Here is a 23,493-nt window from a genome sequence, read left to right as displayed (position 1 = left end):
ACAAGGATATACACATAAACATGGAAGGTGGAGTTGGGAGGTGCCTAAGCTGAAAGGAGGGATTTGATTGGTGATAATGTCATCCTGTAGCTCACTGAAAGTCAGTCACATGGTAAAGACAGAGTCCCTGTTTACATATTAGAGCTAGCTCTGGGCTGCTGGTCAGGCTTGAGGTCACATAATCAGGGTCCCAAAATGAAAAGCTTCAAAATGCTTGGATGCAACTGAGTCAGGGTGTAACAGATTACACTGCTAGAATACTGGTGGTGAGTTAGTAATATATGTAAAATAAAAAAAAACAGTACTCCTTTTTAAATGATTTATTTTTATATCTTTTTAAAATTTGAACTGAACATAATTGCTTTAATACAAGAATATTTTTGTGAATAAATTCAGTCGTTTCTGGAAATTACTTTGCACAATGACCAACGCTGGTCAGGTGATCTTTTCATCATCCATTATTCAAACTATTTGACCCCAGATGTTTTGAGCGTAAATGCTTTATATACAAGTGCTCATGTAGTCCTTCAATTTAGACAGATCATCTACAGTTGCAAGAAAAAGTATGTGAACCCTTTGGAATGTTATGGATTTTTGCACAAATTGGTCATAAAATGTGATCTGATCTTCATCTAAGTCACAACAATAGACAATCACAGTCTGCTTAAACTAATAACACACAAATAATTAAATGTTACCATGTTTTAATTGAACACACCATGTAAACATTCACAGTTCAGGTGGAAAAAGTATGTGAACCTCTAGACATCTCTAAGAGCTAATTGAAGTGAGGTGTCAGCCAGCTGCAGTCCAATCAATGAGATGAGATTGGAGGTGTTGGTTACAGCTGCCTTGCCCTATAAAAAACACACACCAGTTCTGGGTTTGCTTCTCACAAGAAGCATTGCCTGATATGAATTTTTCCTCACACAAAAGAGCTCTCAGAAGACCTACGATTTAAGAATTGTTGACTTGCATAAAGCTGGAAAGGGTTATAAAAGTATCTCCAAAAGCCTTGCTGTTCATTAGTCCACGGTAAGACAAATTGTCTATAAATGGAGAAAGTTCAGCACTGCTGCTACTCTCCCTAAGAGTGGTCGTCCTGTAAAGAAGACTGCAAGAGCACAGCGCAGACTGCTCAATGAGGTGAAGAAGAATCCTTGAGTGTCAGCTAAAGACTTACAAAAGTCTCTGGCATATGCTAACATCCCTGTTAGCAAATCTACGATACGTAAAACACTAAACAAGAATGGATTTAATGGGAGGATACCACAGAGGAAGCCACTGCTGTCCAAAAAAAAACATTGCTGCACGTTTACAGTTTGCACAGGAGCATCTGGATGTTCCACAGCAGTACTGGCAAAATATTCTGTGGACAGATGAAACCACTATGTGTGGAGAAAAAGAGGCACAGCACACCAACATCAAAACCTTATCCCAACTGGGAAGTATGGTGGTGGGGGCATCATGGTTTTGGGCTGCTTTGCTGCATCAGGGCCTGGATTGATTGCTATCATCGAAGGAAAAATGATTTCCCAAGTTTATCAAGACATTTTGCAGGAGAACTTAAGGCCATCTGTCCACCAGCTGAAGCTCAACAGAAGATGGATGTTGCAACAAGACAACAACCCAAAGTATAGAAGTAAATAAACAACAGAATGGCTTAAACAGAAGAAAATACGCCTTCTGGAGTGGCTCAGTCAGAGTCCTGACCTAAACCCGAATGAGATGCTGTGGCATGACCTCAAGAAAGCGATTCACACCAGACATCCCAAGAATATTGCTGAACTAAAACAGTTCTGTAAAGAGGAATGGTCAAGAATTACTCCTGACCGTTGTGCACGTCTGATCTGCAACTACAGGAAACGTTGAAGTTATTGCTGCCAAAGGAGGTTCAATCAGTTATTAAGTCCAAGGCTTCACATACTTTTTCCACCTGCACTGTGAATGTGTAGCGGTCAGAGGAGGGAGAGACCGCAAAGCAGGATTCAAGTACAGTACAGCGGACAAGGAGACTGAAGCAAAAGCCGGCTTTATTAAGGAGCAAAATGGAGCTGCCGGAAAACCTGAGTAACAATACAGTACCACCACACTAGCGGCACAATGGGTCAATGACAGGAATGGTATGAACAGGTGAACATAACACAGAATAAGCTAAACAGCAAACAGTCAGCTTGCAGGCTACTCTCACTACCAATTTCCTATCTAGCCCTGCTACCCAGGGGACGCTTCTACAGCGCACTGACTCTATAAACTATCACAGATAAGCACCGGTGCCACTCACAGTTCTGCAGATTCTCCTGGGTACAATAAGATGCAGTCTGGCTCCAGGTCCGGTCGCTTGCTTGTCTGTCTTTTTCTCTCTGGTCACAACAGATACAGCTCTCCCCCTCTGGCAGGAAGGATCCGGCTGGTCTCTACACACGGTCCCACTTCTCTGGAACGCACAGTGAAGTCCTCTGTGTGCAGCTCCACAGCTGCCAGGAAAATCTCAGCTAATATAGCCTCCTGCTGCTACAGTCTTTTTCTGTTATCTCAGAAACTTCTGCAACAGCCCTGGAAAAACTTCTTAACTCTTTGTTAGCCTCTGGCCAGCACCACTCAGGTTCCTGTTTAGTCACAGTGGCCTCTGGTGGCCGGAGGGAAACATGACAGTCTGCATAGATATAAGTGCTGGAAATGCTGCTGGTGGATTCAGGGCTGCCTCTTACAAAGGTTTAAATGGTGTGTTCAATAAAAACATGGTAACATTTAATTAAGGCCTCATGCACACGACAGTATTTTTTCACTGTCCGCAAAACGGGGATCCGTTGGTCCGTGATCTGTGACCGTTTTTTCGTCCGTGGGTCTTCCTTGATTTTTGGAGGATCCACGGACATAAAAAAAGTCGTTTTGGTGTCCGCCTGGCTGTGCGGAGCCAAACGGATCCGTCCTGAATTACAATGCAAGTCAATGGGGACGGATTCGTTTGACGTTGACACAATATGGTGCAATTGCAAACGGATCCGTCCCCATTGACTTTCAATGTAAAGTCAGGAGTCCCTATTATACCATCGGATCTGAGTTTTCTCCAATCCGATGGTATATTTTAACTTGAAGCGTCCCCATCACCATGGGAACGCCTTTATGTTAGAATATACTGTCGGATATGAGTTACATCATGAAAACTCATATTCGACAGCATATTCTAACACAGAGGCGTTCCCATGGTGATGGGGACGCTTCTAGTTAGAATATACTACAAACTGTGTACATGACTGCCCCCTGCTGCCTGGCAGCACCCGATCTCTTACAGGGGGCCGTGATCAGCACAATTAACCCCTCAGGTGCCGCACCTGAAGGGGTTAATTGTGCGTATCATAGCCCCCTGTAACAGATCAGGGCTGCCAGGCAGCAGGGGGCAGACCTCCCCTCCCCAGTTTGAATATCATTGGTGGCCAGTGCGGCCCCCCCTCCCTCCCTCTATTGTAATAAGAACATTGGTGGCAGTGTGCGGCCTCCCCCGGCCCCCCTCCCTCCCTCTATTGTAATAAGAACATTGGTGGCAATGTGCGGCCTCCCCCGGCCCCCCTCCCTCCCTCTATTGTAATAAGAACATTGGTGGCAGTGTGCGGCCTCCCCCCCCCCCGTTCATTGGTGGCAGCGGAGTTCCGATCGGAGTCCCAGTTTAATAGCTGGGGCTCCGATCGGTAACCATGGCAACCAGGACGCTGCTGCAGTCCTGGTTGCCATGGTTATTTAGCAATAGTAGAAGCATCATACTTACCTGCTGACTGCTGCGATGTCTGTGTCCGGCCGGGAGCTCCTCCTACTGGTAAGTGACAGGTCTGTGCGGCGCATTGCTAAATGAAGTATGAAGTATGATGCTTCTACTATTCTACTATTGCTAAGTAAACATGGCAACCAGGACTGCAGTAGCGTCCTGGTTGCCATGGTTACCGATCGGAGCCCCAGCGGTTAAACTGGGACTCCGATCGGAACTCCGCTGCCACCAATGATCGGGGGGGGGGCCGGGGGAGGCCGCACAGTGCCACCAATGTTCTAATTACAATAGAGGGAGGGAGGGGGGGCCGGGGGAGGCCGCACACTGCCACCAATGTTCTTATTACAATAGAGGGAGGAAGGGGGGGCCGGGGGGGGGCGCACACTGTGCCACCAATGTTATTACAATAGAGGGAGGGAGGGGGGGCCGGGGGGGAGCCCGCACTGGCCACCAATGAAATTTAAACTGGGGAGGGAGGGGGGTGCCCCCTGCTGCCTGTCAGCCCCGGATCTCTTACAGGGGGCTATGATACGCACAATTAACCCCTTCAGCTGCAGCACCTGAGGGGTTAATTGTACGGATCACAGCCCCCTGTAAGAGATCGGGTGCTGCCAGGCAGCAGGGGGCAGTCATGTACACAGTTCGTTGTATATTCTAACTAGAAGCGTCCCCATCACCATGGGAACGCCTCTGTGTTAGAATATACTGTCGGATTTGAGTTTTCACAAAGTGAAAACTCAGCTCTGAAAAAGCTTTTATGCAGACGGATCTTCGGATCCGTCTGTATGAAAGTAACCTACGGCCACGGATCACGGACCCGGATGCCAATCTTGTGTGCATCCGTGTTCTTTCACGGACCCATTGACTTGAATGGGTCCGTGAACCGTTGTCCGTCCAAAAAATAGGACAGGTCATATTTTTTTGACGGACAGGATACACGGATCACGGAGGCGGATGACAAACGGTGCATTTTCAGAGTTTTCAACGGACCCATTGAAAGTCAATGGGTCCGCAGAAAATCACGGAAAACGGAACAACGGCCACGGGTGCACACAACGGTCGTGTGCATGAGGCCTAATTGTGTGTTATTAGTTTAAGCAGACTGTGATTTGTCTATTGTTGTGACTTAGATGAGGATCAGATCACATTTTATGACCAATTTGTGCAGAAATCCATATCATTCCAAAGGGTTCACATACTTTTTCTTGCAACTGTATTTGACAACTGGAGGGATATTTTATTATAGTGTCTTTACCATTCCTTTTGAACTTCTGACTTTCTTGCTCTGTGTTGTCCTCAGTGACACAGTTTATATTGCATTCATATGACAACGGAACCACCCAATGACTCATAATTCGTTTCATTATGTGGCATTTTAGTTTTGCGGAGTTGAATATGCTACGTCCTTGTTAATGTTTTTATATTTCCATCGTCTTCTTGTAAAACGTGCATGTGTTTAGTTCAGGTGTGTTTTCTATGTGATAGTTATTTTTGTTCCTACAGCTACAGTTTAGTTGCTCCACACTTTACAATATTTTAGGAAACACTTTTGACTACTTATGCTATTACTAGGCTTGAGCAAATTGAGCTCTGGATCATAGATATAAAGTCAATTCATTCAAAATCGTAGTTGTTAATGCTGTTTCCATGTTAATATATTGGCTCCGTGTAGCCAAACTTCGTGTCGGGCGAAGTTGCGCGAGACTTTGGCGAATTACTACCGTATTCCTATCTGTGTTTTAAAAACATTTTTAAATTGGAATCCGAAGTGGGCTTTGGTACCAAGGTGATGAGCTGCAATACCACCCTCAAACTGGACAGGTGTGGTACTGTTTTTGGAAGAAAGCCACCATGTATTTCTTATCCTGAACAACCCCTTTTAATACTATTTCTAATACTACATTCCCCAGCAGCAACCTCTGGAAGAAAATTGAATGCCTGGATGCAGCTTCCGCTGGTGGTAGCATTTAAAGGGGTTGTCTCACTTTAACAAATGGCATCTGTCATGTAGACAAAGTTAATACAAGGCACTTGCTAATGTACTGTGATTGTCCATATTGCCTCCTTTGCTGGCTGGATTCATTTTTCTATCTCATTATACACTGCTTGTTTCTAGGGGTTTCGACCGTGAAATCCAGTGGTCTTGGCCTATAGTGTGCGAGCACAACCACCGCTGCTGGATTACATGGTGGTCTTATCTCTGGAAATGAGCAGTGTATAATGTGATGGAAAAATGAATCAAGCCAGTAAAGGAGGCAATATGGATGATTACAATACATTAGTAAGTGTCTTGTATTAACTTTACATGATAAAAGCCATTTCCTGAAGTGAAACAACCCCATCAAAATCTTGGGGTAGCTAGACTCACGGTGGTCAACTGATCTTTAATTTTAGAAGTTGTTTAAAGATAATTAATAGTTTCATGTTTAAATTCTAATTTATTTAGTAAAGTATGTGCCAGTTTACTGAGTAATAAAGCCTGGCTGGAGACATAAGTATCTTATTCAGTCCCCTGGAAGCCTATGAAGACAGTAAATGCAATTAAGCTGATAACTTGTCCTAACTTATTTTAAAATATTAAAATACACAATTCAGTTTGAAGGAGCACTAAAATAGTAGATCCCATCCTCTTTCTTGATCGGAATGTAATCCTAAAGGTGTTTGAAATATTCTACCTATGTGTCCTGGGGTGCATTAATTCTGACTGGGAAGTGAGTAGGCAAAGATCATAGAACTTCTGGCTGTGAGGCAGCTTGATGCTGCAGAAACCTTCTCCTATGGCACCTACTGCATTTAGGAACCATGCAAATTAAGCACTAGCCGTAGACAAGAAGAACACCAGATTTTTGGCAATATTTCCTCATTTATTTGTGTTTTTAGTCTACATTTAATATTGTTGATAAAACTTGACCACCTGCAAAAATAGATCGTGTTAATATCTTCCCAGAGCAACCCTTCCCTTTCTGGAGTTCAACATTTCAATACAATAGGGGAACAGAAACCAGTGAGAATCTAGGTTTAAAGGGAATCTGTGACCACAATTTTGGCCTATTTTCTGCAGTAATACATGAGTAAGTACAGAGTCCAGATTGCAATTTATTTTATTTTCCTATTGTGCCCCATTCCACCCCTGACAGCAGTCAAAGCTGCGCTGAAATACACAGCCGGGCCGCTGTGCGGTGCTAACATAATGGAGAGGACTCCTGTGTGGACTCTCTTTATCTGTACTACTACTCATTTAAGGCTAGTTTGACGTTTGCGGCACAGCATTCCAGCAGGCCGTTCTCTGCCGGAGTTCTCTGGATCCAGCATTGCTAGATGTTACCCAAAGGACTGCCTTCCTATAATGGGGTCTGGCCGAGATCTGCCCGCTCCCCAGCAAATGTGTTGGGGTTCGCCTGGGAAAAAAAATGCTGCATGCAACGTTTTTTGTCTAGCTGTTTCCCGGCATTCCACACCGCAACAGCCACAAATGTGAAAGAAGCCTAATACTGCACCTAATGGTTCAAGATCGTGGTGGCAGATTTCCATTAGTTTTTCTAGTTCCGTTAACAAGATGAAAGTAAAAATAAGTTTGTCCCTGTTTATAGCTTGGAGCTCTATTGGGAGAATCATTATAATGCCTTGTGATCCTGCCAGAGGAGCAGCGTTCAGGACGAGCGAGTTTCTCAGATTAAACTGGATTGTGTGTCTGGCCTAACTCACGACTCACATTTTTTAAATACTAATAAAGAAACTTTTATATGGAACTTCTAGGAGTACTTTAACACTAAATATAAGCAGGTACAGATGGATTGGTGGAAACAATACTTTGTTCGTGGTTGATGTTGCGTTTTTTACCAATTTGAGAGCCTTTCTTTAAATATCTTTTGATATTCTTTTTTTTTTCAGCCAAGTGAACTAATCACATGACACATCACCTATGAGATCTGATGACGATATTGTGTTGATGACTTGTGGTAGACCTCATTGCATGCTCAGACTTGGGCCCATGGACAATGGATGATTGCCCCATTCTGGGGCTAGTCCAGTCTCTGCTGCTCTCCACTTCTTGCCCCGGCTTGACATGCAAGAAGTCACAGGAAAGGTCCTGCCATTTCAACTTGTCAATCTGGGACAGGAAGCAGAGAGCAGTGAGGAATGAATCTTTGTTATTTTCAATCTTTTCTGTCTTTTTACTTTTTTCTATTTAAACCTCATTAAATAGCTTTTATTCAATTCTGTATCTAGGAATCTTCTGAATTGTCTTCACGTCCCACCAGTCCATCGCACTCCAATGTCCTTTTGTGTCCTACCTCTCCAGTCAGCCATTTCCCTCTAGCAGATTTTAAATCTCCAGCAAGTTCTGTGAGCTGCCTGGATAATTCTGCAGCAAAGCACAAGATATTAGTTAAGCCAAAGAAACGGAGACCACCAATCATGAATGTGAAACCAACACAGGTGCGTGTTTTATAGCATAACTTTACTTTTTCTAAGGCTAAGGTTTTACACTAACATTAAAACCGTCCGGCAGGCTGTTCCAGCAGAGGAACAGCCTGCTGGAGTTCATCACATGTGGCATAGCCGGAAAGCCTGGAGCACCGTCAGGCCTCACTGACTATAATGGGACCCGGTAAGATTTTGCCATGAGTGCCGGGATTAGGCCGCACAAAAAATCTGACAGTTTTTTGTCCAGCCGAATCCCGGCACTCATGACAGAAACAAGCCTACCAGATCATGAACTCTGCTGGAACAGCCTACCAGATGGTTTTAAGGCTAGTGTGAAACTACCCTTAACATGACAGCTCTTTAACTAGTCAATAAACTTCTTTTTTTACCGGTAGGAGCTCAGTTTTTCTGAGGCAGAGGTCCAAGTGCGTTATTCCCCTACACATAGCTAAGAAAGTCCTGTTTAAGACTACAAAACAAGGTTGCTTTCTCTACAATTAATGACACATGTCAATCAGCTGTGTCTGGTATTACAGTTTAGCTCCATGAACTTCATTGTACTTCATCTGCTATGACAGACCCCACCCAAGCACAAGAATAGTGGAGTTTCTGGGACGATACAGCCATGGTTCCAATAAAACCCTTTTAAATGATGACATTCTTGCTGCCTCCACCCTCCACTATCTGAATACATCTAATTAAGTACCTGGTCCATAAAAAAAGATGTTGTGCATAAAATAACTTGCACAGAAGTGTAATATGTTATGTCATTGTTTTTTTTTCAAGGGTACTAATAGGACTAACAAGCCAGTACAAATTAAAAGGGGAGAAGAGAACGATAACATGGTAAACAACTGTGACATAATTTGGAAACGTAGCATGCAGTAATTGTGGGGTCTCTATAGGCTGGGTCCAAAAATGTTCATCATAGCACGTGAAATGTTGCAGCCCTGTCTTCTACACACATAATATAAAAAAGTGCTTTTTAATATATCTTTTTAAAGGTTGAAGAGCAACTATTTGAAATTCCAGACTTGGACAAATGTTCTGTACACGAGGCATCAAGTGAAGTTGTCAAAATCGCAGAAGGTATTTGGCTATTCCATTAGGAACATCATATCATTTTTAACATTACTGTTCATGGCAGTCAATGGTCCATCATCCATGGAAATTAACTTGAGTAATCTAGAATTTTGATATTAGATAGATTAGAAAAAAGCGGTGGATAATATGGCAGCCATAATCTTTGCAGAGAGAGCCATTAAGTTGATTTTAAACGATTATTCAAGTTTTTTTCTGTTATCGATGGCCTATCGTCCGTCTGTCCGTTGTGTAGTGAAGGGAGCTTTTTCCTGTAGTGCTGCTCCTATTGACTTCACTGTTTCAGTGTAACTTCCAGCACTGTAGCTACACTGAAACAGCTGATTGGCAAGAGTGCAGGGTGTCAGACCCCCACCAATTAGATACTGATGGCTCTCTTGAGAACAGGCCATTAAAGACAAAATTCTGGAATTCCCCTTTAAAGTACAGTATTGAACAGATGAAATTATGTATGGATATGCATCAATCATGCTTATGTTTTCTGCAGATGATTACTGCTAGATTCATAGGGTTTAGCAATGATCATTTAGAATTTAGCTTATGTTTTTATTGGAATTCTAAAAATATAAATATTATTAATAGTTAAAATTGTATGTCTAAAATTATGAAAACAAAAAATGCTATTAGATGACTACGGGTTTGTGTTTTTGGTAACATTGTTGCCATTGTCTAAAATAGTTGTCATAAAGACTAATATAATAAGCCAAGAGGTTTTAGTCTTGTTCACCAGCTGTACTTTATGCACAGATCTGTCCGCTATTATATAGCTTAGTTATCTGATTAATAAAGAACAGTTTAGTTTTATTGTGTTCTTTCTTAAAAACAGATCACCTAAAAAATCTACATTACCTGTATGATCTAGAAGACTTAAACCAACAATACAATATAGTATACACAAGAGAGAAGGCTGATGTTTCAGTTTACACAGTTAATGCATGACAAGAGATTGAGGCTCATTAAAGCAGTTATCCAACCCCTATAATGCCCCCCAAAATGCCCAGGTCCCTCATACTGGTCATACTTACCCCACTCCCTGGCACACTTGTCGCTTCCGATCCCCCCGTGGCCACAGCTGCATCTCCCCGTCACGAGGATCATAAAATTCAGCTAAGGAGTTGGGGGTAGGGGCATCCAGTAGGAGGCTGCAACAGGGACAAGCCTCCCTAGCATTGCGGGTGACACAAGGGAGTATCGTTCCTGTCGCGGCCTGCTATAGACTAGTCCCCTCGGCCGGGGAGAGGGTTAAGTATGACCAGTATGATGGGCCTGGGCATTTTGGGGGGCATTATAGGGGTTGGATAGCCCCTTAAGAGACTCAAACCAAGGCTGTACACAATTTTGAGTTCTGGTGATAGTGACAAAAGGGTTATGGAAAATAGCACTTGCTGTATGTCCAGCAGCTCAAGGATATCTGATGGGTTTTGAGTAGAAGAGGGTGGTGAATGGTAGGGAAATGTGAAGGACCTGTTTGGAGGAGGGATAGAGTTAAAGGAATTAAGAGTCAGGTGAATAAACATATATCACTCTTCTGCCCTGTGTTGTTGGAAGGTCGTGTAAGGTACAGATCTCGACACTTCACCTACACTGAGTGAGGCTCAAAGGGACATGATGAGTAAACCATAGGCTGCAGCTGATGACCACCTGTCTGTGGGAAATGTGCTAGTATGGCAGGTTCCCACTGGTTGGCCCATGATGGTCAAGAAAGTTAGTTGGGATGATCAGTGATGTCCCAGAGGTCAGCTTGGAGCAAGTGGGCCCAAGTTGTCTTCTGCAGGTTTACAGTCAGGACAGACAAGCCCAACTACAAGTAAAGTAGGTTGGGAGGCAGTGAGTGGTGGGTGTAATAGTGTCAGGCTAACTGCTTGTTATGTGATTGTTAAATGTATCAAATAAAAGTGTCTTTCATCATGTTTCTGCTAATCAACTGTGTTTGTGGGAGTGTACTGTCCCTTAAAGTTTCCTTGTTAAGGTTCTGTGGATATCATAATTTCTATAATTCATATTTTGTCACATAACCTGAAATTAAAAGTGGCAAACATAACCAAATTTTAACTTTTTTAGATGTTCTGCAGAAACCAGAGGAAGATATGGTTGTGTCTCTTTGTGAACCACAAATGGATGTTTCCAAAAAGGACAATACACCTTTGATTTTGGAAGTCCCTCTGCTTGAAAACCAGATAGTATCATTTCAAAATGAAGCTGTATGTAGTGAAACTGATGTGGATTTCAATGAAACTCTTGTATCTATCGAAGATCGGGTGGACATAGCTGAAGAAGAATTGGAAAGGAATGAAGTTACTATTTCACCACAGACCTATGATTTCCAACCTACACATGAAAATAATGAAATTACAATTACAGTTATACCTTCTGAAATCAGTAGTGTTGAAACTCCTGAAGGTAACACTGTTCAAATAGAAAATCCTAATTTAAACACCAGCCAAGACGTGGTTTGTGGATCAATAGGAAATTATGAGCCAAATCTGGAAGAAGCAGTAGCAACTGCAGTGAGTGTAATAACACATGAAGAATACAACGAACTTGGCACAGTATTACCAGACATACAAAAGGATTTATTAAATGTGTCCAAAAGTGATTTAGTTGAAACTGAGACCTTAGAAAACCGTATGTTATCAATACAAACTGTCACTTCCATGATAAAGGATGAAGTTCAAGAGATTCAGGTTGCTTGTGAATGTGATAAATCACATGAAAGTAATGAAAAACATCTAGATAAAGTAGAAATACAAAACACAGAAGCCACCCTAGAAGTATCCGATCAACTGGTTGCAAACAATGAGGGTAAAAATGAGCAACTGCCTTCTGAACAAAAGACAGAAACCTCCGATCTGAGTATTACTGAGGTTAAGGATGACCAGTGTGATGTAGATAATGTACCTGATGGCAAAGCGCCTGTGATAACAAATGCAAATGACTCTAGCTACACAAAAGTCACCACCAATGCCCATGATTTTGGTATTTTTGCAAATAGTGAAACTTCAGCAGAAATAGTCAAAGAAATTAAAGCAGCAGAGACAATTCCAGACAGTAACATTAAAGGGTCCAACAAACCAATAAGATTTACTGTAGCCCCTGCATGGCAAAGAGTGCATTCAAGTGGATCTAGTGTGAAAGACAGCCCCTTCATCAAGAATGCCATAGGTAATATTGTCAGGTCTGGATCATTAGATAGTGCAGATGAGTCTGTAGTACAAAGTAGTAGTAAGAAGAATGTTCAAAAAGACCAAGAGGAATCCTCTGGTCATTTTGGTGTCAGGTTAAGGCGGACTTCATCTTCCATAAAATATAATGAAGACCATCAAGAAGATTTTTCCACAGAAGACTTATCTCCTGTGGATAGTTCATCCTTGCTTCCAGGGAAAAACCTGCAAACCCCTAAAAGGACCACGTTTAATATTGACTGTGCAAAAATGTCTTCTAATGATGAGGAAAAAGTCACTCCAGAAGTTAGAAGTCAACCAAAACCAAAAGCAGATCATTCACCACCAGAAAACACAGGTACTTTTCAATGGCTTCATCCATGCTAATCATTTGGCTGTACCAAATGTATTTATTACTATGGTTCCAAAAGTAAGGTGCCAGTAGAAACCTAGGAAATGTTTGCTTGCAATTCCTCAACTAGACTAGAAAAAGGGTAATGCAAATCTAGTTGGTCTGTATATACCTTGTCACATGTCATACATTTCTACTGTTATTTCTATGTTTCTGGTCAGCCCACCCTTGGAACCAAATTAAACAGCCTATTCTAATCTTGATGGGTCTTACACTGCTGAGCCCATAGGGCAATGTACTCAAGGGATGAATTTTATGCAGTTATGACTCACCGAAGTGTGATTCAGTTCTTTCTTAAGAACATGAGTGTGGAAGCAGACAAATGGATACAACCCTCTACAAACATCATATATATACATGAATAAAAATGTATGTGCAATAATATTTTTTTCTTTTTAGAACCTGCATGGATTACAATGGCAAAACTGAAACAAAAGGGGTTCCAGGAGCATCCACTTGCCAGAGAACAGAGTAGCGCAACTGAAAAAAATGAGAAAGTTAAGGTATTGAATGATAAAGTTCAGTTGGTGAATAAAACCTTTATTTGTCATCCTATACAGAATGCATTGCATTTTGCAACTTCTTCAAGAGAAACAATATTAGGGTCGCAGTGATTTATTATGATTCATTATCACTTTCCATTTCTTTTAAAATGCTAAATGATCTATACTGTTTCCTCTACATGTGCTAAGATGTAAAAGGTGAAATTTAATTTAAATGCATAGAAGTATGTCAACATCCCTGTGACATTACCACCTGTATGATGTCACCACATTTGCTGGTGCTCTGTTGAAGATGCACCAGCCCATGTAACTAACATTTCGTAGTGGTGACATCATCAAGGTAGTGATGTCATTCCCTGTAGAATCATGACTCCCTGATCAATTTTTAGGACTGGTACCATTTTATGATTTCATGGCCTGCTGCACCCCGGACTTTGCCAAGACCACCCATTTTAGGACCTAACTGGGCATGTCAGGCATTGTCACTGACATTGATCTTTATGATGCCATCAAAAATACCACTATCCATATGAGGTCATCACATGCACTGGTACCCCACACACCAGTCTCTGACAATTCCCCTGATAATGTCATCAGTGGTCATCCAGTGTGAAGTTTTATAGGAGACTTACAATGTCCCTGTGTCACCCCTGCTTACAGTTGCAGCTGCGGCAGCTGTGGGTCCAGTCAGTTAGTTTATAGGGCCAGAAACCCTTGTGATGTCACCGCACACCATGAGGGGACATGCCCTCGTCAAGGGGACATGTCTGGCAATGTCACTAATATTGCCCATTATGACATCACCACAAGTCCCGTGCACTAGTGCATTACAGGGGAACCACCAGCACAAGGGTATGATAGCACCCCCAGTGACTTCACTCAGATAGACGAGACAATGAGAAAACTGTTTTTTGGGCATGTTTGTGTTAGAAATGTGATGCAGGGGCTTTGTAGATATGGCTTATTATTCAGTGTATTTAATGTCTTCTAGTGTGATCCCAATGGATACTTACTCCATCCCATAATGATCAGTTTCACTATTACAAAACTCCTATAATGCCAGGAAACAATCATATTATTACAGTGTTGTGGTCCTTTCTAGGAAACAGAATGTATCCAGAAAAAAAATATAGTCACAAGCCCCCAAGTAGTAGAAGAAAAGAGGTCTGAACAAGCAGCTGCTGACAGTCCAGGTATTGCTTTGAATCTGTCATACTATATAGTATGTTATACTGCTTATAGCAAGAGCTGCTTATATAACTAATGGAAGCTCCACAATCTGTAGAATAAAGTGACAGCAGCAACCTTTTCACTGTACCATAAATACCCTGTTGCAGGTCTGTGTGCTTGTGGTGGGGTTAGCAAGGACCGACTCACAGATTTATGAGCTTAAAAAGTACAAACAACTTTTATTTTCGTCCAAACAACATTAGTCACTTTTCAGCATCCACATGTATGTGACATAAAAATAAATCACCTTGCCCATCTGGGCGCTAAACTATACATTAGGTTACCTGACCTAGGTACTTCAAATCCAACACAGGGGGATCAGACTTTGCACAGTCACCACAGGTCCTGTAGCTTCCAGGCTCTGATGATGAATGAACATTTCAGCCCTGTATTTCTCCCCACAGTAATGAGCCCAGCATCTACACCTGGGATTACTTCAGGCTTGGGGAGAATGTTGTACTGGAGTTAGAGGGAATGGCAGGTCCCTCTACCAACCTACCCACCATTCCATAAAACACTTTAAAGAAAAGTGCCTAAGCAAACTACATTTTGCTGGAGCCAGTCAGCGTTCCTGGATTTTTCTACCTCACCTTCAGGGTGAGATATACATCCCGTCCAGTACTTTACCATACACAGTTTTACAACGCATATGACGGTGTTTAATACTGCAGCTCAGCTCATTGAAATGAACAGGACTGAGCTGCGGTACCACACAGTGACATGAGTATGCACATCACTTTGTCAGGTAGTGAAAGGTTCTGGCACTCCACTGAGTGCTATTGTGCCTTCGTTCTGCTCATCAGTAAGTGATCACACTCTTATCACCTAGGCTGCAGAAAGGCCAGCATATTCCTAGAAAACTGTGCACAGTATATGTGAGGGATAATGCTTGGTTTTTGTAAGGATAGTTCCAGTGACATCTTAACAAAAAATAAAACTTTATACTTACTATTTGAATATTGAACCTTTGTTTGCTTATAGCTGAACCAGAGGTGGCACAACCAGATTCTGAGAAGAGCACCCCCTCTACACAACCACAAAACCCAGAGGAACCGCCATGGTTTGTACTTGCCAAGAAGAAGGCAAAAGCATGGAGTGAGATGCCTAAAATTGTGCAGCAGTGATAAATATACGTCTCAAGTCTCATTTTTGTGTGTCTTTATTAACTGTGAGACATCAGCCAACGATCCAAGGTTCTTCTCTATGTATTCATGTTCTCTGCCTTGACATAAGGAAACCAGTATTTTTTATTTTAGAAGAGTCTTAAAGGAAACTCCCTTTTTTTTTTTATATACTCTAAAGGGGCTTAATGGCCAGATACGTGCACATTATTTTTTTTTGGTTGCGTCATATAACATTTTTGTGCAAATTAATCAGGTGCAGTGCAAGATCTAAATAGTTATTCTCTCTGCTGTATACCATTGCAGCATGCAGAGATGATTGGATGTAAGCCATGCTCAGAAATCATATCTTCCAGAATGATGTTTATGGCTAATTGTTAAACTGCACTAAATTTAGTTTTTGGGGCAATTCAAAAGTAGCCCAGACTATGAGACTTGGGCAGCCTGAATTTCCTGACATTTTTTGTATAATTTTGTTAACGGAGATGCTTACAATGTTCTAGATAAAGCACTATCAAGGCTGGCCTAAGGAAATATTTTCCATTTCAATTACCCGCTGGGACTGGAGGATCCACGGATTTCTGGATGACCATAATTAGGCTGAGGTTGGGCTAGACAGGAGCACCAAGGGCCCACATCGTCCCTCAGCCAGCCCTGAGCATCTTTTTGATGACTACCATTAATAGATATTTACGCATTTGATGTTGCGTTCCTAAATATCTGTATGGCCTTATTTTGATAAGCGAGACCACAGAAATAAACTCTGTATGATGTTTAGATGTTTTTGGGGGGGAATTTTCAAGAACGCATGTAAGCCACTTGGACTGAACCATCTGTTTGCTGTAGCATGACGAGCCGCAGATTACACAGTTAAAATATAAGCCTTTGTTCTCATTGGTGTTAAAGCTTCTGCTTCTGGTTGATTCTTTTAGGGCTCTTTCAGACGAGCGTGTTCTGTGTTGAAATCACACTCTGTGAAGGAGCGGACTGGCCATAGGACCCTATACTAACAGCATTATGTCATGTAGAGACACACAGCATTTTAAATCATTATAATGCCATGCGCTCCTGCAAAATGTGTCCGTATCGGGGAGCTTGATTTCCACTTGCCTGAAAGAGCCCTTATAGTGGATTTAAAAAGAAACAGAATTGATTCCTTTGCCTTTAATGGAATCCTACAGTTTTCAATCTTTTTGTTAGTTTTTTTAATCCGTTAGAATGTGTAGCAGACTATGCTTATGCTGTCCATCAAAAGCAATGAAATCCTGACAGAATAGTCTGCAATGTATCCCACTTGAGTTACAGAGAACCTTTTACTGTTTGGAGTAAAAAATGCCAGTGTGAATAAGGCCTTATATATGCACTTGTTGATCTTCTAGGTAAAAGATACTTAACTATCTTGTTTTCTTTCCTAAGCGATATGCCCATTTATATTTCACAAAATGACATTATTATTATTATTATTATTTTACAAAATGAATTAATGGTTTTAATTTCTTGAATAATAAATAAAAGTTGTTACAAAAGAAAGTCTTTTAACTTAAGAAAATTGTGGAAAACATGAAAAAAAAAAAGTTGCGTTTTCTAGAAATATGACATTTATGGCAGAACAAGGTTGATGCGTTGAACCAAAAGTATTTTGGTGACTTTACAGTGATCTCTAACCTGTGGCTCTCCAGCTTTTGCAGAACTACAACTCCCATCATGCTCTGATAGCCGTAGGCTGCCAGGGTGTGATGTGAGTTGTAGTTTCACAACAGCTGATGGGCCGCAGGTTGGGAAACGCTGCTTTAAAGACTCTTCATAAAATGCTTGCAATCATATTAACATTGTATTAGTGAACTTTGCAAAACTGTACCTGTAGCCACTGCCCTAGCTTTCCTGCAGCATTCTAGGTGTATGCAGAGTATTATATTGTTTCTAGTGTTCTACTGGATGTTCATATTTTGTTAAATAAGGGGAAGTTCACTTTTGACAGCCAGAGCTAATTAGACTGTGAACATAATGCATTTAAAGTCTCTCACAGTGAGACTTCTGAGACCACATTAAAGTAAACCTGTCACCTTGAAAATTCTATGTAAGCTGCAGGCAGCATGTTATAGAGCAGGAGGAGCCAGCAGATTGATATATTGTTTTCTGGGAAAAGATTCAGCAGAACTTATAATTTATTCAAGTAAATTCCTGCTCATTCTGGGTTTTGACATCCAGGAGGCGGTCCTATCGGTGATTGACAGCTATCTCTGTATACACAGTCATAGAGGGAAGGCTGTCAATCACTGATAGGACCGGCTCCTGGACTTCAAAGCCCAGAATGAGCAAGAATTTAAATGTATAAATTGCAAGTTTTACTTAATGTTTTCCAACAAAACTATATAGCAATCTGCTCAGCTCCTCCTGCTCTGTAAAATGCTGCTTTCAGCTCATTCACCATGCTCAACATGACAGGTTCCCTTTACATAGACTGTAGTTGATAAAGGGGTTGCATGAGTCTAGAAAAAAAAATAAAAATTTCCCCAGAGACAGAGCCTTTTATGTCCATGGCGTTCAAGTGAATGGTGCAATACTGGACAGAGAAAGCAGTTTTTCGAAACTTGTAAAACATTCAATTTGCTATCATGTAATCTGGCTACATCACTGTACTGGCAGCACGCTCTAGTGTGAGGCACATTACGGTTTTAGAAGCCATTCCAAAAAGCTGATTAAATAATCAAAAAATCGGCGCTGTCAAACAAAGCAGCCGTGACTCTTCATGTATATCTACAAGAGTTCAAATGAACGATGCACTTTTACAAACCGTATGATACATTGTTTTACTGGATATTGCTCTTGTATATATGATATATAAACATGTTTGTACCATATAATACCTGCTTTTCTATAATGTCTTCTATATCTATGTACCAATCTTGCACTGTGTCCTCTTCCATGTGTTTGTCTCATGGTATTTTTGTAGTCTTCTTTATTGGAAATGCATCATTTATATCAATTTGTTCACAAGTGTTTATTAAATGATCCAATGTATTATTTATGCTGTCCATTTCTCGTTCATCATTTTGTACATATATGGCATCAATCATAGTGCCCAATTATCCAGGGGTTACAATCACTCTTAAATCCAGCAGCGGTGCCCGTGCTTGCACACTATGGTAAAAAGTGCTGGCCTCTGTGTTGGATAGGACTGTGGGAGCGCACATAGGCACGGGTGCGCAGCAGCTCCCATCCTGGCAACCTTGTATCTGCACTGCAGCGGTGGTGATGGAAAACGGAGTCAAGACAGCAAAGGAGGCAATATGGACAATCACAATACATTAGTGCCTTGTATTTACCTTCTCTACATGATAAATGCCATTTTCTGAAATGAGACAATCCCTTTAAGTCTCCCAAGGGGACTTTAACATTGCAGCCTATAGGAGATTCAGTGCATTCTTATCAAGGCCTGACACAGTCAGTGCCTGATAGGAACTTTGCTATAGCAGGCCTCAAAGACTTAAAAGTGTAAAAAACATATATCACTGTGGCAGGTGCAGCACTATGAAGTACCTTTTGCGCTGTGGCATTAGAAGAATTTTGATATCTCTGACTTTTTTAGTCTAACCAGACTGTCTTTTACTGTAATTCCTATAGCGTCGTTCTATGGAACCAGTAGGTTAAAAGAGCACACCAAATGCTTGAAATAACTTATTTATTAACTTCAACTTTTCTTCATATAACACTGCTGCCTCCACAACAGATAGTCAATGTACAAAACACACGTTACATAAAGAATTATAAAATGGCGGTATGCATAAGATGGTGGTTCAACTGTTCAATCTTGTCATTCAACATAAAATGGTGGATATATTTCTCTCTTAAGTATCTGTACTCTCACTTTAAGTTATTTAAGCACTTTATGATCTCTCTGAGAGGTGTATCTGAGGTCTAACTAATAGTTCTACTTGCTGAATTTGGTCGCAATTTGCAGTATACAGTTAGCAGTAACTATTTGCAGATTGGTTAACAATGATCTGGTATGGTTGTATGCAATTTGGATTGCAATATGGAATTTGAATTTGCAATTGGTATGCAATTTAGTTGAACTATTTTGGCCTCTCTGCTTCCATAAAACACAACTCTTAGTGGAGTGTATGTCTGTTCAGCTCCTCTCTCTGGTTAATAATGATTCCAGCAGCTCCTGCTAGGGGAATTTCCCACACAGGCTGTGTGTGAGGTTGGCTGTGATTGGTCAAAACTCCTGCTGTGTGTGAGGCTGGCTGTAATTGGTCTAGACTCCTGCTCAGCAACAACAGTTTAACTCTATGCTTTCTGTTGTTTCTGCTGTGTCATTGAGCTTACCTTGCATCCATATAATGAATCTTAAAGGCATATTATCTTTTCTGACTCTGTGAACACAATATATAACCGTTATGACATCCAAATATGAAGTCACTGTAAATAACTCAGCTTTTGTCTTTAAAGGGAACCTGTCACCCAAAAATCGCCTATTAAGCTGTTTACAGTACCTTATAGTGCTGTATAGTCGTTTCCTGATGCACTTTTGTTAGTTTTGCAGCATGTATGCTCAGTCAGAAATCGATGTTATATTCAGCTGCTGCCCCGTGCTTCAAGTCAGGCTTGAAGTCACGGGGGCAGCGGCCTCGGCGTCTTACATGGCCCTCTCCCCGCCCCCTGCCTCTGTGACTGACAGCCGAAATCCGATTCCGGGACCGCGCTCAACGGCCGCATGCGCAGTAAAGGGCGGCAGGAGCGCGGTCCCGGCTGCCGCGCGTACTACGCGCCGTCTTACTTTCGCCGCACTGCGCATGCGCCCGACATCCTGTATCAAACGCGCCCGCGCCCGGCATCTGGGCGCGGGCGCGTTTGATACAGGATGTCGGGCGCATGCGCAGTGCGGCGAAAGTAAGACGGCGCGTAGTACGCGCGGCAGCCGGGACCGCGCTCCTGCCGCCCTTTACTGCGCATGCGGCCGTTGAGCGCGGTCCCGGAATCGGATTTCGGCTGTCAGTCACAGAGGCAGGGGGCGGGGAGAGGGCCATGTAAGACGCCGAGGCCGCTGCCCCCGTGACTTCAAGCCTGACTTGAAGCACGGGGCAGCAGCTGAATATAACATCGATTTCTGACTGAGCATACATGCTGCAAAACTAACAAAAAGTGCATCAGGAAACGACTATACAGCACTATAAGGTACTGTAAACAGCTTAATAGGCGATTTTTGGGTGACAGGTTCCCTTTAACACACAAACATAGGAACTGTATTAAGGTTATTGGCAGGTCCTAGCTGTATAAACACACAAGCTATATTAGCAACCTAGGACAGGTCTTAGCTGACCAGCTACATTAACCCCCCTTCTCTCCACATATTAAAAATAAAAATCATTAGCATTGCCATGTCCCAAAATGCCCAAACTATTAAAATATAAAATCATTTATCACGTACGGTGAACAGCGTAATGTAAAAAAAAATGGCCAAATCATAATCTTTTGGGTTACTTCACCTTGCGACAAATTGCACAAAAATGAAAGATATTCACAACAAAATGTATCCATAAAAACTACATGTAGACATAAATATAAAAAAGATAGAGGGTCAGGCTATGCAAAGTAAAAAAAATATTTTTTTTAAGTTATTGAAACAATAAAAATCACTGTAATGGTACTGATCTGGAGAATGATATTAAAGGGTCAGTTTTACCAAATAGGGAACGCCATGAAAAACGAGAACAATAAAACTATGGCAGAATTTTTTCCCCAATTACAGCCCCTTTAAAAAAAAAATTACAGCTTCTCTCTGCATTGTATGCAATATGAAATAGTGTCATTAGAAAGTGAACAGAAAAATAAAAGTGTTATTTCCCCCATATCACAACAGCACCACCAGAGAGAGATGGACTCAGGAAACCTAGAGTACAAAAGGGTGTACCTCCCTCCTATAAATCAGTGGTTTCCTGTCCCTAGGAAGCCTGGAGTGATCCATAGCCTGGTGGCTGTGTTGAGTATATGGCTGGGGGACCTGGGAGGCAGGAAATCCCTGTGGTTCAGGGTGGCTGGGTCCCCTGTATGGCTTCCAGCAGCAGGTCCTAGTACTTGTCGCCCGCCCCCTCCAGCCGCACCTTTCCACCGCTGCGGCCCGCTCGTGGTTCAGAGGGAGACCGCAGCAGTTAAGGTAGGCTCACCTGTTTTCAGATGGGGCTCCAATGAGAAACTGGAGGCCGGTGGAGTTAGGAGAGGGTCCGGAGTTCCAGGGTGGTTGCGCGGGGAGCTTCGCTGGCCGCCATCTGGAGGCGCGGTTAGAGTCACATGATGACTGCTCGGAGGAGGGGGGATGAGGCCGGCGCAGAATTGCGTCAGACGCCATGTCTCCCGGGGCTCTCAGCGGCAAATATAAAAGTAAGTCCTTTTGCTGCAGTCAGCCTCTGTGTGTGATTTGAACAGCCATTAGGTGTGATCTGCTTTCAGGAGGGGGTGCTGTGTCTAAAATGAGTGCTTCCAGCGAGGATACGAGCTCCAAGAAGGTTCGCTCTGAATCTTTTTCCAAGGTCCCATCTGCAGATGTGGTTTTCAGAAAATCTAAAAGGTCTAGAAGTAAGGAGTGCACCATGTGCGGAGTCAGTCTTGCTGCTGACTATAGCCAACCTAATTGTATCAGTTGTACTAATAAGGTTATGGCACAAGAAACTCCTTGACTGCTGTTGGAGATGGTCACAAATCAGCTGGAGGCCTTCTTAAGAGGTTTACGATCAGCGCCTGTAACATCTACACCTCAGCCTGGGTTGCTCCCTCTGTCGCAGTACCATCCGAGGTTGAAGAAGACTGTTTAATTATGGTTCATTCACACTCAGAAGAGGGGTCTGAGGATGATTTATTACAAAGACCGTTATTTCAGTGTGAAGATATGGATCAGTTGGTCAAAGCAGTAAGATCAGCTATGGGCCTAAAAGAGGCTAGGGAACAGAGGTCTAACCAGGACATCATGTTTCAAGGACTCGAGATAAAGAAAAGGAGGCTAGAGGCAGACGCCAAGCAGGCAACAGATGTTCAATCATCCCTCCTCCATCTTCAAGAAACCCAGTTCCCAATGACGGGGTTAGCGGGTGGGTGGAAGACTGAAAAACTTCTTTGCAGAGTGGTTGATAGCAGGAAGTTCGTGGGTTCTAGATGTAGTGTCCCACTAGGTAAATGTGGGCACTACACAAGGGTCAATTGGGCCACGTGGTTCTCCTACTTCTGAGGGGCAGTGGCAGTGTATTTAACAGTCCATTTTAATGTATTTTTATATGTATTGATGTGTATTTTCCCTGTGATGTGTGTAGCAGGCCTATTGGGGTGTAGTTCCTCCTCCTAGACATTAGAGGGAGATAGGGAGCCCCTAGTATAAATAGGTCCTGTGCAGGAAAAGGGTCTGTGTAGTCAGGAGTCTTTGTAGAGACAGAAGTGAAAGTGCACCTTAGCCAGAGAGAAGCTGAGGGCACCCTCCTGACATGCAGCTAGACAGCCCAGGCTTCTAGTTGCCACCAGGAGGCTAGTGAATGCAATCCGGCCTGCCTGAGGATATTGAGCCAGAGTTAGCTCAGATTGTCACCAGGGGAAGAGTTACCTCCTGAGAGAAACCTGCAGTTCCCATAACCAGAGAGCAGAGCAGAGCAGAAGAGTATTCCAGCCAAACTGAGAGGAGTTAAAGGGCAGAAGGATTATTTACCTAAAGCAAGGGCTATATACCTGAGGAAGTTTTCTACCAAGGATAAAGCCAGCATTAGGGCATACGGGCCTTGGGATTGAG

At 42.4% G+C, this 23,493-nt stretch overlaps 1 protein-coding gene across 3 annotated transcripts in view; it reads left to right on the top strand.

The window, feature by feature from the left end:
• Positions 1-17,907, top strand: part of KIAA1210 (KIAA1210 ortholog) — a 151,079-nt gene extending 133,172 nt beyond the window's left edge. For all 3 annotated transcript variants that reach the window (XM_044305867.1, XM_044305868.1, XM_044305866.1), the window contains 7 exons: positions 7,994-8,203; positions 8,978-9,037; positions 9,196-9,280; positions 11,354-12,811; positions 13,265-13,368; positions 14,471-14,561; positions 15,580-17,907. In XM_044305867.1, the coding sequence (XP_044161802.1) occupies positions 7,994-8,203; positions 8,978-9,037; positions 9,196-9,280; positions 11,354-12,811; positions 13,265-13,368; positions 14,471-14,561; positions 15,580-15,722 (2,151 nt within the window). In that variant the 3' untranslated portion in view covers positions 15,723-17,907. The remainder of the gene's footprint in view (positions 1-7,993; positions 8,204-8,977; positions 9,038-9,195; positions 9,281-11,353; positions 12,812-13,264; positions 13,369-14,470; positions 14,562-15,579) is intronic.
• Positions 17,908-23,493: the final 5,586 nt, after the last annotated feature.

Source organism: Bufo gargarizans, chromosome 9 (assembly GCF_014858855.1).
Source record: "Bufo gargarizans isolate SCDJY-AF-19 chromosome 9, ASM1485885v1, whole genome shotgun sequence".
Lineage (NCBI taxonomy): Eukaryota > Metazoa > Chordata > Amphibia > Anura > Bufonidae > Bufo > Bufo gargarizans.
This window is presented reverse-complemented; position numbering and strand designations above follow the sequence as displayed.